Consider the following 12,617-nt stretch of genomic DNA (forward strand, 5'->3'; position numbering starts at 1 on the left):
GTTGTAAAAGAGGAATAAAGCTTTGAAAAGAATCCCTTTGTCTGTGTCTGGACTTGGCTACTGGATTAGACTGAGAGAGGCCTCCAAGGAGCCCTTGACAGCCGAACAGTAGGGATGTTCAAGAATTTTGTTTTTGTTCGCAACACATGTGGGCACACCCCATTTGTAGCTCTGAAAGCGAGCGTGAGTGTGAGCATATGTCTGCCAAAAATATGTGCAAATTGTCGAACATGTGCTTCCATTTATCTCATTCCCGATTCCCAGTTTGAGTTGCGCAAATGTCCTAATGTGCACAAATTTCCTCAGTAGATTGAATCAGCCCTGCTTTAGTCTATGGAAGAGATTTCCTCAAGTTTGGGGAGATTTGCAGCAACCCAAAAGAGGGAGGGAAAGGGGGAAATGGTGAGGGTGAATAAAAGGAGACCACTTGCACAAAGAAGACACACCTAACAGCCAAAGACAACAGAGTCCTGCAAATACAACAAAAGGGCAAGTGATACCCCGAGAGGTACTCCAAGATTTAAGACATTAAAAACTGTGAGGAACTACAATTCTACAATAGCAACAAGCAGAAGCCATCCCCGCTTCACTCCCACATGCATGAGTCACAGCTTCCCCATGGCTCTACTCATCTGTGCACCAGCCAGGCCTGGTGTTAGGTTGGCCACTTGGGAATCACCAAAAAAGAAGGCATGCATCACCCAAAAAGAGGACATTAGAGAGCACTGATGTGCATAAAATGTGCATATGCTAATTTATATGTAGTGATGCAATTTTTGAAATAATTATTATAATTTAAATAGAAATGCAGTACATCTCTCCATAGTGTGGAAGACTGTGCCTTCCTCAATCTGTTACCCAGGTGCTGTTGATGGGCAACTCCAAGCACCAGCCTTTCCTTCTGATGGCACTTGATCTTTAAACTGGACTTGGGCTGGACAGCCCTTCAAACAGAGGACTGTCCTATGTAAAAGAAGACATATGGCCACCCTGTGTGTCAGCATGTAGTATGTTCGGGCAGCTGCCAAGGCCTCAGCAGGGCCACCAGCCGAGCCTGGCAAGGGCCTCTCCTAATTTTAGTACCCACTGCTCTGTGATTGGTTGCAGAAGCCACCAGTTAAATCTCCCACAAAGTCACCTTTAAAACCCTATATGGCTCCGGCCCAGCCTATCTCAAGGAGCGCCTCCAGCAACACCAGATAGGCCGCTCAACAAGATCAGCCTCAGATGGCCTTCTCTCTGTCCCATCAGCCAAGACAGCTAGGCTGGTGAGGACGAGGGAGAAGGCCCTCTCTGTGGTGGCCCCCACTCTGTGGAACTCCCTCCCTAGGGAACTCCGCCATGCCCTCTCTTTAATGAGCTTCCACCATGCATTAAAAACATGGTTGTTCAGGCAGGCATTTGGGGTGGGCTAGGGTAATTTTAGAAATGTGATGTTTTTAATGTTGAATTTTATTGTGTAAACTGTTTTTATTGTTGTACATCGCCCAGAGTGGCTGGGTGACCGGCCAGATAGGCGATTAATAAATTTAATAAATAAAATAAAAAATAAAAATACTGAGCAGGCTACTTTGGGGGCACTGTGTGGGACATTTAAATGGTGACTTGCCAACTGGTGCAAATCAAAGCATTGCTGCTGCCCACCATCACCACGGCTTCCAGGTAAGCCTGCTAGGACTCACTGATGTAGGAGGGGGCCTAGAAGAGGGCTCTTTCCATGTGGACCTGAAGAGATGCTTTGTCTGATGAATGTTGAGCAAGCAGGTGCAAAAGTGGGATATCAACTCAACATGACTTGTTGTCAAGGTTCCCCTTATGACCTGGACCCCTTGAGCAGCTCCTTAAGGATCTCTTGCCTCCTTAACAGTCCCACCTTCCTTCTTTTACACTTCCCCTTCCTAGGAAGGCTGTAGATGTAGTTTAGGCTGTAGATGTGGGGTGATTGACACTCTGGACACAGAGTTTAACTACAACAGTTCAACAGTTAAAGCAAGCAAATCACAACTAAAACTACTTACACAATAGAGCTGAGTGATACAAAAGGCATTAAAAGAAAATAAAAGTTGCAAAACCCAAGTTCCTTTACCCTAGGTGTCCTTAGACTACTCTAGGCTGCTTCTCCCTGCTCACTCTTCAGACTCTGCTCTCACATCAGGCTCTGGCTGTCTCTCCTCTTACTGCTCTGGCTGCAGCCTGGTCTTTTTCTAACTCTAACTGGCTCTCTCCCTCTCTTTATATACCCTCCTCCCTCAAAACCAAAAGTACTGCTTCAAAACTGAAGAAATGAAACTTAAGTGGAGAAATGAATCTGACACTTAACTGGAGAATAAAACTACTCCTCTCAGTGTTACCCTCACCTAACAGAAAACTCCAGGCTTCTAATCCTGACCATTTTTCCCTTTGCCTCCATAGGCCTCAAACCTTCACACTTGTAATAAATGGTGAAAATATATGAGTGTTTAGGGGTGCGAGTGTGCATCTCATGATCAAAGGGGTATCGAAAGTGCACCCTTTGTGGTACTTGTCAACATATACACTTCCTTGAATGCTTGTGGGACATTGCCCTTGAAGGACAATTGTGGAACATATTTAAAATTACACTACCCACTTCACATATGACCTGAACTCTCCTACTGTCAAAACATATATAAGCAGAACTGTGGAAAGGACACACATCATGATGGTTTCTTCCACTCAACTATAGCATCTTCTGCGCTCAGAAGTTATTAGCATCGACACTCCAAAGGCAGTTGGTACTTTTACTGTTCCCTTTTGATATTTTATTCATCAGTAAGGAGTGAATAGATACAGTGCTATCATGCAAATACACAATAAACACTATATTAACTACTGCTTCAGAAATGTGTTATAGATCATTCTTAAGATGCATTATTTTTCTGTCTGTCCCTTTTGCTCCATTTCTAGGTTCAGTTCAAAGTGCTGGCTATTATCTTTAAGGTCCTGGCCAGGACAGCTTAATGACGAGGTCCTTCCATATGGACCTGCCTATCCACAAAGGTCATTTGGTGATATCCTACCCTTCTTCACATCCTGGCACCTTCTGAGGTAGAAATAGATGATGAGCCCTCTTCCGTCACGGTGCCCAGGGTGATTTGCCCTGGGAGATTTGTTCAGCCTCCTCCCTAACAGTTTTCCACCATTGCCTAAATACTGTTGTTCCAGCAAGCTTTTGGTCTGTTTGAAGAAGACACACTTGGGGAGGGATGGTAGCTCAGTGACAGAGCAACTGCTTTGCATGCAGAAGGTCCCAAGTTCAATCCCCAGCATCTCCATTTAAAATGATCAGGTAGCAGGTAATGGAGAAGATGTCTGCCTGAAACTCTAGAGAGCTGCTGGTGGTCATCCTATGAAACTGATTGGTGGGAGATTCAGGACAGATAAAAGGAAGTATTTCTTCACACAGCACATAGTTAAACTATGGAATTCGCTACCACAAGATGCAGTGATGGCCACCCATTTGGATGGCTTTAAAAGGGGGTTAGACAAATTCCTGGAGGAAGAGACTATCAGTGGCTACTAAGCTATGTGCTACCTCCAGTACCAGAGGCAGTGAGCCTATGGACACCAGTTGCTGGGGAACATGGGTGGGGGGGTGCTGTTGTGCTCATGCCCTACTTGTGGGTTCCTGGTTGACAGCTAGTTGGCCACTGTGTGAACAGAATACTGGACTAGATGGACACTTGGTCTGATCCAGCATGGCTCTTTTTATGTTCTTTCATCAGTGTAGTCTGGCTAGATGGACAAATGATCTGATCTCATATCAGCCAGCTTCCTATGAATGTGTTGGCATTTTTTTCTTTTAAATTGTTGGATTGTTTTATTTGCTTCCCCCCCCTTGCTATATTGTTTTAATTTACTGTTTTATTACTGATGCTAGTCACTTTGAGTGCTCCTTTGCAATTGGGAAGGCAGGGTAGAAATCTTCTAATAAAGAATAAAGTAGATATATTTCTACCATGTAGAGAAATAATAACAATCATCATCACCTTTAGCTTCTGCTGCTTACGGAACACATTCATGAAATAACATATACACAACTGAACGTATTTTGTTCATAAAGTTGTGGTAACTTTGAATGAATGCATCCTTCATATTTGCCTGCAAACTGATAAAGATAAGCAGCATCCTCTCTCTCCCCCTCTCTCAGTTTTAGGGCTAGCTCTGCCAGCCAGGCAGGAGGTTGAAACAGTCAGATTCAAGAAGCACTGTGCGGAAGGGATCGACCAGATAGGGATGGCGGAGAATTTCTCCCCGAAACTTCGGGGGGCCGAGCGCCAACGTGTTCGGCCCTCCAAACAAGTTTCGGGGAGAAATCCTCCGAACCCCCCCCGCACCCCGCACCCCCCCCCGGGACGGGACTTACCTTCACCGAATGTCCCTCCCGGTGGCGGGTCCGGCCGGTGGTTCGGCGGGTGTTCGAGCGGGGCGGGAGCGGCAGCCGGTCTTTCGACCGGCTGCCACCGCCGCCATTGCAATGAAAGAAAAAAAAAAAACACGCCCCCTGATAGACTACGTGACGATTCACGTAGCCTATCACGGCTAGATTTGCCAAGTCAGCCGTGATAGGCTACGTCAATCGTCACGTAGCCTATCAGGGGGTGTTTTTTTTTTTTTAAACTTTCGCGTTCGCGGCTGGGCGAGGGGGGAAGCCTCCTCCCCGGCCTGAATTTCGGCCGGGGCGAGGCAGGAAGCCTCCCCCCCGGCCGGAACTTCGCGGGGGGAGCAGCAAAGTGCCTCCCCCCCACCGCGAACGTCCTTCGACAACAGGTAAGCGACTTTCGTCCACCCCTACGACCAGAGGTGTTGAACCTCTTTGAGCTTGAGGGCCAAATCCCATTTCAGACAAACTCTCAGGATCCACATTCTGGTGGTGGGTGACGCCAGAAACATTATGGGCAGGACAAAAGGACAGGGCCCCAAATACCAGCATGTTGTAGCTGAAAGCTTTTACTGCCAGTAGCTAAGCTTTGGGAGAGGTAGTTCCACCTTTTAGAATGGGGCTATTCTTACCTTTAAAGCTTTACCTGGTCTAGGTCCAAGGTGCCTTAGGGAGCGGTACCTTAGGGAGCGCCTTCTCCTCTACGTCCCAGTCTGCCACCTAAGGTCCTCTGAGGGCTATCTGCTGCAGCTGCCTAACGTGACACTGGCAGCCACACGCAAGAGGACCTTTCCCTTTGCCACCCCTCAGTTGTGGAATGACCTGCCAGTTGAAATGCATCTGCTGACCTTGGTGAAGGTTCTTAAGCAGGCATTAAAGATGCTATTATTCTGGCAGGCCTTCCCTTTTCAGAACTCTTGTTCCTTCTGCTGACTCTTGTATACTGTTTTTAAGCTGTGTGATTTTAAGTTGTGTTGTTTTATTGTTGGGTGTTTTTTTGGTTAAATTCTTTTTAGTTCAGAGTTGTTTTTAGTTCGATGCTGTTTGTATATATGGTCCATACACTTTTATGTAAATGGCTTTTAAACTTTGCATATTGTATTTTAATGTTTTAACTTTTGTAAACCACCCAGAGAGCTTTGGCTATGGGGTGATGTAGAAATGTAATAAACAAACAAACAAACAAACAAACAAACACAATAAAAATGCGCAAAAGCCAGGAAACCACCAAACTATCAGTGGCTGGGGAAAAGGGGAAGTGGGCATGGCCAGATGGGGAGCCCTACAAGACCAGAATAGGACTCCAGGCAGGCTGGATGTGGCCTGCAGATCTCAGATTCAACACTCCTGAGATTGATGAAGGGGAACTGAAGCTTTATTCAAGAAAGCCTTTGGCATGTAAGTGGGTCTGTTGGATAGGATGCTGTTTTTTTTTTCCCTGTGATTTTTACGTTGTTATTGTATTTTAATGTATTGTTTTACTGTTTTAATAATTTTAAATTTTGCCTGTAAGCTGCCTTGAGTGCTATGTTTTAGTAGAAACGTGGGGGTACAAATCAAATCAAATCAATCAAATAATCAATCAATCAGTCAATCAATAAACTGGTGTGTGAATGGCACAGCAATACTTTTTACAGGCCTGGGCCAGATCTACAACTCATGTCATACCAATACAATCCCATCATGATGATGTTACATCTAGGGAAGCTGGAGAAATTTGAGACGGATTAAAATGAACTTGGATTTCTAAGAATCCAACCTGTGGAATCCATAGCGGAGTGCCCCCCTTAGGCCGTGTGGAGTCTGTGGACTTTTGGATGTTTTTTTTTTACTTTCCTGAAATTTACGCATACAAATCCATAGAAAAATATTAAAGTTTCTGCTGAGGAAATGTTGAATGGAATGGGGGAAAATACTATGTTATGTAAATGTTATGTACTGAGGTAAATTATGTAAATACTTATGTAAATACTTACGTAAATATTTCCGTATTTTTCCGCATTACGAAAAAAAAATATTTGCATCCGTCTGTGGGTGGATGATGGAATGAAAGGTGCCTGACAATCCGCGAAACACAGACGGAGCGGATTTTACACAGTCCGTACATCCCTAGTTACATCCCTCTTGCGTGTTTATACCTTGTAGCACACACAATGACTTCTGTTGCAGTATTTTAAATATGGAATAAAAAGTGGGAAATAATGTTAGAAAAGCGGTATACGGAATGTGTAACGTGCCCCAACAGTTAGCAGTGCACCTCAATACTGATAAAGAAAACACTAGTGTAGATCTAGCCCTGTCTCAGCAGTTGAGGGGAGGTGCCATTTAGGCTCCACTTTGGGCAGCAGAATATCTTGGGCTGGTTCCACTCTCTCACACACAGAGTGAAAAAGGCTCAAATAAACCTGCGTCATTTAAAAAATTGGTTACCCAAGTTGCTTCATTACCATTCTCTCCATCAGACTTCCTTTCGTGGTCAGTATCCGTTAGGGACAACGCCGAGTTAGCGCGGCTCGATAAGCAGGAACTGTGTTCCGATTTCATCCCAGACATCCACATCCTCAAGGCCTGATCTGGCGAGGCTCCGCCTTCGGTCTCCGTATCCACATCTGAACCCATCTCTATGGGATAGCCATGCTGGGAAACAGCATGCATGTCAGCCTGGTAGCTGGTGCGCAAGATGTGTGGAGACTCACAAAATTCCATCTCTGCAACAAAACAAGAACATGCATGGTTTGTAAAAGCGGGTGGTCATTCGGCCTTCGCTGGGTTTCAGAATATCCATCCTTAGTGTGTTTCATGCCCCAGCCAGATCTTTTTAAGTGTTCTGGCTTGTCATCCTCTCCTCCCACCATATTCCAGCCTTGGAATAACCTCCGGAGCTAATTGTGCACAGCAGCAGCTGGGTCCATGGAACAAGGGCTTCAGGCAGCTCATTCTAGCTCACCCTCTCCCAGGCATCATCCTGTTGACAGAAGTCTGCCAGCCGGGTCATGGCTATTTGTAGTTCCTGCAGGAACTATAGGGCAACACCAGCCCAGCAAATCTGATGGATGCTAACCTGATGAGACATTTCAAGAGAGGCAGAACACGGACATCCATTTGTATTTTAATTTTGCAGGCAGAGTATAACTAAAGGATATGGCAAATTTATTTGGGAACTAGCCTTTTGCTGATGCAGAATAAAACTGTTGTGGGTGAACGGAAAACATTTTCCCCTTCCAAATACCCTGTATCACCTGCATATAATATTCCTTAAATATGCATGCTTCGGTAGTGTTCTAACTCCCACAGGATGCATTTTCTTTGAAGCTCTTATAGTTCCATAAATGGCAGTTTTTAGCTTTGCACATCTAACCTTGTTACCTACAATACTACATATTCCCTAGAGGAGATAAAACTCAGAGTGGATTTCTGCTATTCCTAGTCTCTCTTCTCAAACACACACACACACACACACACACACACAAACACACACACAGCTAGCAGCTTGGGAACTGATTCCACAGGGACATCTGAACAGGTATGTCTTTCCCATACCATCAGCACCCTGCCAGGAGAGAGGGTACCAATCAAGTGGGAAAATGTTCCCAGGTGGGATGCCAACTGTATGGAAAAGATCCATGTAATTGGGCCCCATCCACCTGCCATGGTCCTATTATTGACACACATGCTGCTACAGTAGAGGCTGGGGATGATGGGAGTTGTAGTCTAGCACATCTGGAGGGCACCAGGATGACGGAGACCCTGCAGCAGCCTTTCCCTGACCTGGTACCCTCCAGATGTTTTGGACTTCAATCTCATTAGCAGCAGCCAGCAGTTAGGAATCCTGGGAGATGTAGTTCAAAACAACTAGAGGGCACCATGCTGGGGAAGGCTGCCCTACTCCATGAAATTGCACCGTTAAAAATATACATACTCACCTTGCTGCTGCTGATGATGATTACAACTACTGCTGCTACTACTATTTGGCTTCCTTTGGTTCCCCTGCCCTTGCAATCTGTGCCATTTTCCATATCCTAAACAACTTGGGACCAGGATACCTGAGAGAGCACTTTCTCCCTTACCAACCTGCCCAGCCACTGAGGTCATCAGAGCACATGCACCTGGTGGTTCCACATGGACCTATAGCCCTACTGGAGTCCATGTGGAGAAGAGCCTTCAGTGTGGTGGCCCCCTTTCTTTGGAACCCCCTCCCCTGGAGGTCAGGCAGGCACCAACATTGTATTGCTTCTGATGCTTCCTGAAACCAGTTCTATTCCAAGAAGCATTCCTTCAATGACCAGCCATGTTTTTTATTGGCATTCTGTTTTTAAGAATTCTAACATGATGTTGTAATGTTTTATCTTTTTTTACTATTGTATCTCTGATGTTCACTGCTCCAGAATCTGTTTGAGGTGGGGAGCAGTGTACAAATGATACAAATAAAACAAATAAATCCTTAACTTAATTTGCTCATGCTGCCATTTACTCCAGCTACGTTGCAGCGATCCACATCATTTTATTTGCAGGGATCCACAAAAACCATTATGTCAGACATAGACTGACAACATCACCAACAAGAACACGTGGATCGCTTGAGCCAGATAGAGGCTGCAATCCTATTTGCACTTAGCTGGGAGTGAGCACCACCGAACTTACTTCTGTGTAAGCACATGGGATTTTGCAGTTAATGACAATGGAGGAGGGGAATGAAGCCGAAAACAGTGAAAAGAGCAGGGGCAGGGGAGAGGCACAAGAGCAATGCAAATATGAGTGCACAAATGGGAAAGTGCTTAACAGCTCTCTCAAATCAGATACAAAGTGAGGCAAACACTCCACATTGAGCCTAATTTTCAATAGTCTTCAGTGTACGGCTGAAAAAACTCTGGAAGCTTGTTCACAAAGCTGTAAATCTTAATTAAACTGAATAAACAGCCCACTGTAACATAACGTAAGAAGAGTTGTGCTGGATCAGACCAATGATGTCTCTACCCCAACTTCTTATTACCCTACAATGGCCAACCAGATCTCTCTGGGAAACCCACACACAGGGCACAAAGGCAATATAGCCCTGTCCCACTGTTGTTCCCCATAGCAACTGGTACTCAAAGGCATACTGCTTCCAAACCAGGGTCTGATGAAATTGACAGTGTCCATGAAGGCCTATGCCAGAATAAATTCATTAGCCTTTAAGGTGCCACAATTTCAAGAGGGGTAGCTGTATTAGTGTCAAGGGCTCCTTGGAGGCCTCTCTCTGTCTAAACCAGTAGCCAAGTCCAGACACAGACAAAGGAATTCCTTTCAAAGCTTTTTTCTTCTTTTACAACTTAACAACTATACCGATTGCAACTAGATCTGAGCAGCACAGTACCTATGCCCTAAGTTGGAACAGTTGGTCCCCGTTTGAAAGGGAATTACTGGCAGACCCCTGAACTTAAGGACTAGGGAGAGTCCCTCCCCTTTTCCCTTGGAGCCTCTGGGCACAGCTGCTGTTTGCACGCCAACCTGGCACTTCGCCTCCTTTCCGCGCCCTCCATCTGGTGCCGCTCTCTGCGTCGGCGTCGCGCATCCACCAAGTCTGCTATCTGTGCTCGGTCACTCCCTGGACTGCTTTCTAAGCTAGGAATGCTGGTGGGAGGAATCTCCGTCAGCTGTTGGTCCTGGGAAAGAGGAGCGCGCTCCTCTCCCAGGAGTGACTGCTGTTCCTCAGAATCAGAACTACTCTGGGATTCTATGGGCTCAGTGTCCACCCTGACAATTAGTCCGTTGCAGCAAACCCAACAGAGTCTTCCAGCACCTAACCCAGCCATCATTGCAATGATGAACCAATTAAGATTTGTGGTGTGATTAAAACCACACACACACACACACACACACACACACCTTTGTCCTTATTCAAACCAGAGGAAACAGAATTGAATCTCTTGATGAATTGTATTTCAGCAATTTTACACTGGTATCTATCTTTCAAAGATGCCACAGGTCTCTTTGCTGTTTTTGAACCAGGAGTCTACATCATACCTTGTAGCCACTGATAGCCTTCTCCTCCTTGAATGTTCCACCTTTGTATACAGAAAGGCAGGGTATTATATTGAAATAAAATCTACACAGATATTTGTGCTTTTTGGTTATAGAAATGATGATGAATAGGGAAGTATAGATTTTGTAAAATCTGTTCTGTCTGCATTTCACAGAGTGTCAGATGCCTTTTGTTCCACTGTTCATCCATTGGTGGAATCGGATTTTCTCCAATTTCCTGAATTTGCACAAATGCACATATGCACAAATGCACAAATCCTCCACAAAATGCACAAATCCGCCAAAAAATGTGCAAATCCCCCATCCCCAAAATGTGCATTTTCATGCTTTAGCCTATGGCTAAATGCACATTTTTGGGCAGTATTTTTTTAATGTATTTTTCTACAACTAAATTTGGGTAAAATTCTGGAAAGGAAAAAAATGGCTCCGCAAGTCTGCAGAACCCAAGTGACTCAGGAAAAGCTAGTCTGTGGCTTCCACAAGTCAGATTCATATAAATCTAAACTCATTTGATTCTGTTGTGGATTTCTCCAACATCCCTAATGATGAACAACAATGAATTAGGGATGGCAGAGAAATCTGCCACAGATTCAAATGAGGCCGGATTCTTTGGAATCTGGCCTCTGGAATCTGAAGTGGGACGGCTCCACTTACCTCCACCCCAGGAAGATTCTGTCTGGAATGGCACTTGGCTGGAGGCCTTAACCAGACCTGTTCGCCTCCGCGCCGGTCACCATTTTGCTTTAAAAAATGGTGATCAGCAGGATGTGCCCATAGACGTATATGCAAAATAGAGCCGTGAATCTTGCGTATAAGTCTATGTGTCCATAGATCGTTCCAGTCTCCCCTTCCCATTCCAGGTCAGCTATGCGGGTTCAGCAGCTTGACAAGACTCTTGACTCTTGACATCCCGCCAATCGCCATTTTTTAAAGAAAAATGGCTATTGGCATGGAGACGAGCGGGTCCAGGTAAGCCTCCCTTAAGCCGGGTGGCTCTGTTGAATCCTCGCGGAGTAGAGTTGCTCCAGAGGATTCCGGGGGGGGGGAGGGATGGATCGCCCCCCCGGGCAGATTCCCCACCGGAATGGAAGGTGGGGAATCTGTACATCCCTAGAATGAATGACTCCTACCAATACCTTGATGCTGCTTCTGTATGTATGCATCTCTCTGCCAGACATATTATTTTAGGATTTCCCAAGTGGTGGGAGCTACAACAAAACAGTGCAATGCATTCTCACATACTAACAGGACTGCACCATTTCTGGGCTCCAGCCAGCCACACCCTCTTCCCAGAGCCATTTCACCACCACTGCCATTTTCCATTACTCTTTTCCAACTGACACACAACATCCTATGGCTACCGAGCATGCCATAGGGGGAGATTTCCTCCTTCGACATCTTTTTTTTAAAAGAAAATACTTTTTGTACTTTTGCAAACCTTGAGGTTCCACACAAAATGCAGATACCTCCTTTTCATAGATTTCAGTGGCTCCATTTTGGCTTCATTTCTATTGGCACTCATCACCTGAGTTTGCTATTAGAAGAAGTGATGACACGTATCTCTATACCCTTTCCATCATGACTATCGGGACTATAAAAACGCCAGTCATCTGGTTGCTGAGGCACCTAACGAACTGACAGAGGCACCTTACCTATCCCTGTCATTGGAAGATCTAATGCTGCTCCTAGGGCACAGGAACTAGAGCCTCAGAATGTGAATGCCCCCTCCCCATTTAATCATTAACATTTCGAAATAATAATAGACTGTGGTGAGTGATATGAAGCAAAACAAACAAAACACAACAGAACACCACCCCACTGCAACAAGAGATCAGTGAGGAGTTCTTCTTTAATACTGTCCCTGGGCTGATGACAGCTAGCTGCCAAATTCCACTACTATATCCCCGCAGACAAGAGTTAGGGTCTCAGCCATGTGGCCACACCTTTAGAATTCACCCTTTTCGGCAACCTGTCAAAGTCCATCTCAGTCAACCCCAAAGACAGTGTGGATCACATTTATTTTGTTCAGAGTTTTGCTCTCTCCTCACACACACACTTCGTTCTTAAAGCCTTTGGGGAGAACTTGTGCTCAACTGGCAGATCAAATTTGTGTTTTAATCTAAGGAATTGCTGCTTCAAGTTGCTACAGGAAGAAGGAAGTAAACATGAGGAAGGTATCATCACCACCACTATCCGT

At 45.3% G+C, this 12,617-nt stretch overlaps 1 protein-coding gene across 2 annotated transcripts in view; it reads right to left on the reverse strand.

Annotated features, from left to right (window-relative positions):
- TENM1 (teneurin transmembrane protein 1) overlaps window positions 1–12,617 on the reverse strand; it is a 438,805-nt gene that overhangs the window by 343,271 nt on the left and 82,917 nt on the right. For both annotated transcript variants that reach the window (XM_084814084.1, XM_084814083.1), the window contains exon 2: window positions 6,847–7,107. In XM_084814084.1, the coding sequence (XP_084670210.1) occupies window positions 6,847–7,107 (261 nt within the window). The remainder of the gene's footprint in view (window positions 1–6,846; window positions 7,108–12,617) is intronic.

This window comes from Heloderma suspectum, chromosome 9 (genome assembly GCF_057233095.1).
Source record: "Heloderma suspectum isolate Gila_16-S chromosome 9, 16-S_ref, whole genome shotgun sequence".
In the NCBI taxonomy this organism is placed as follows: Eukaryota; Metazoa; Chordata; class Lepidosauria; order Squamata; family Helodermatidae; genus Heloderma; species Heloderma suspectum.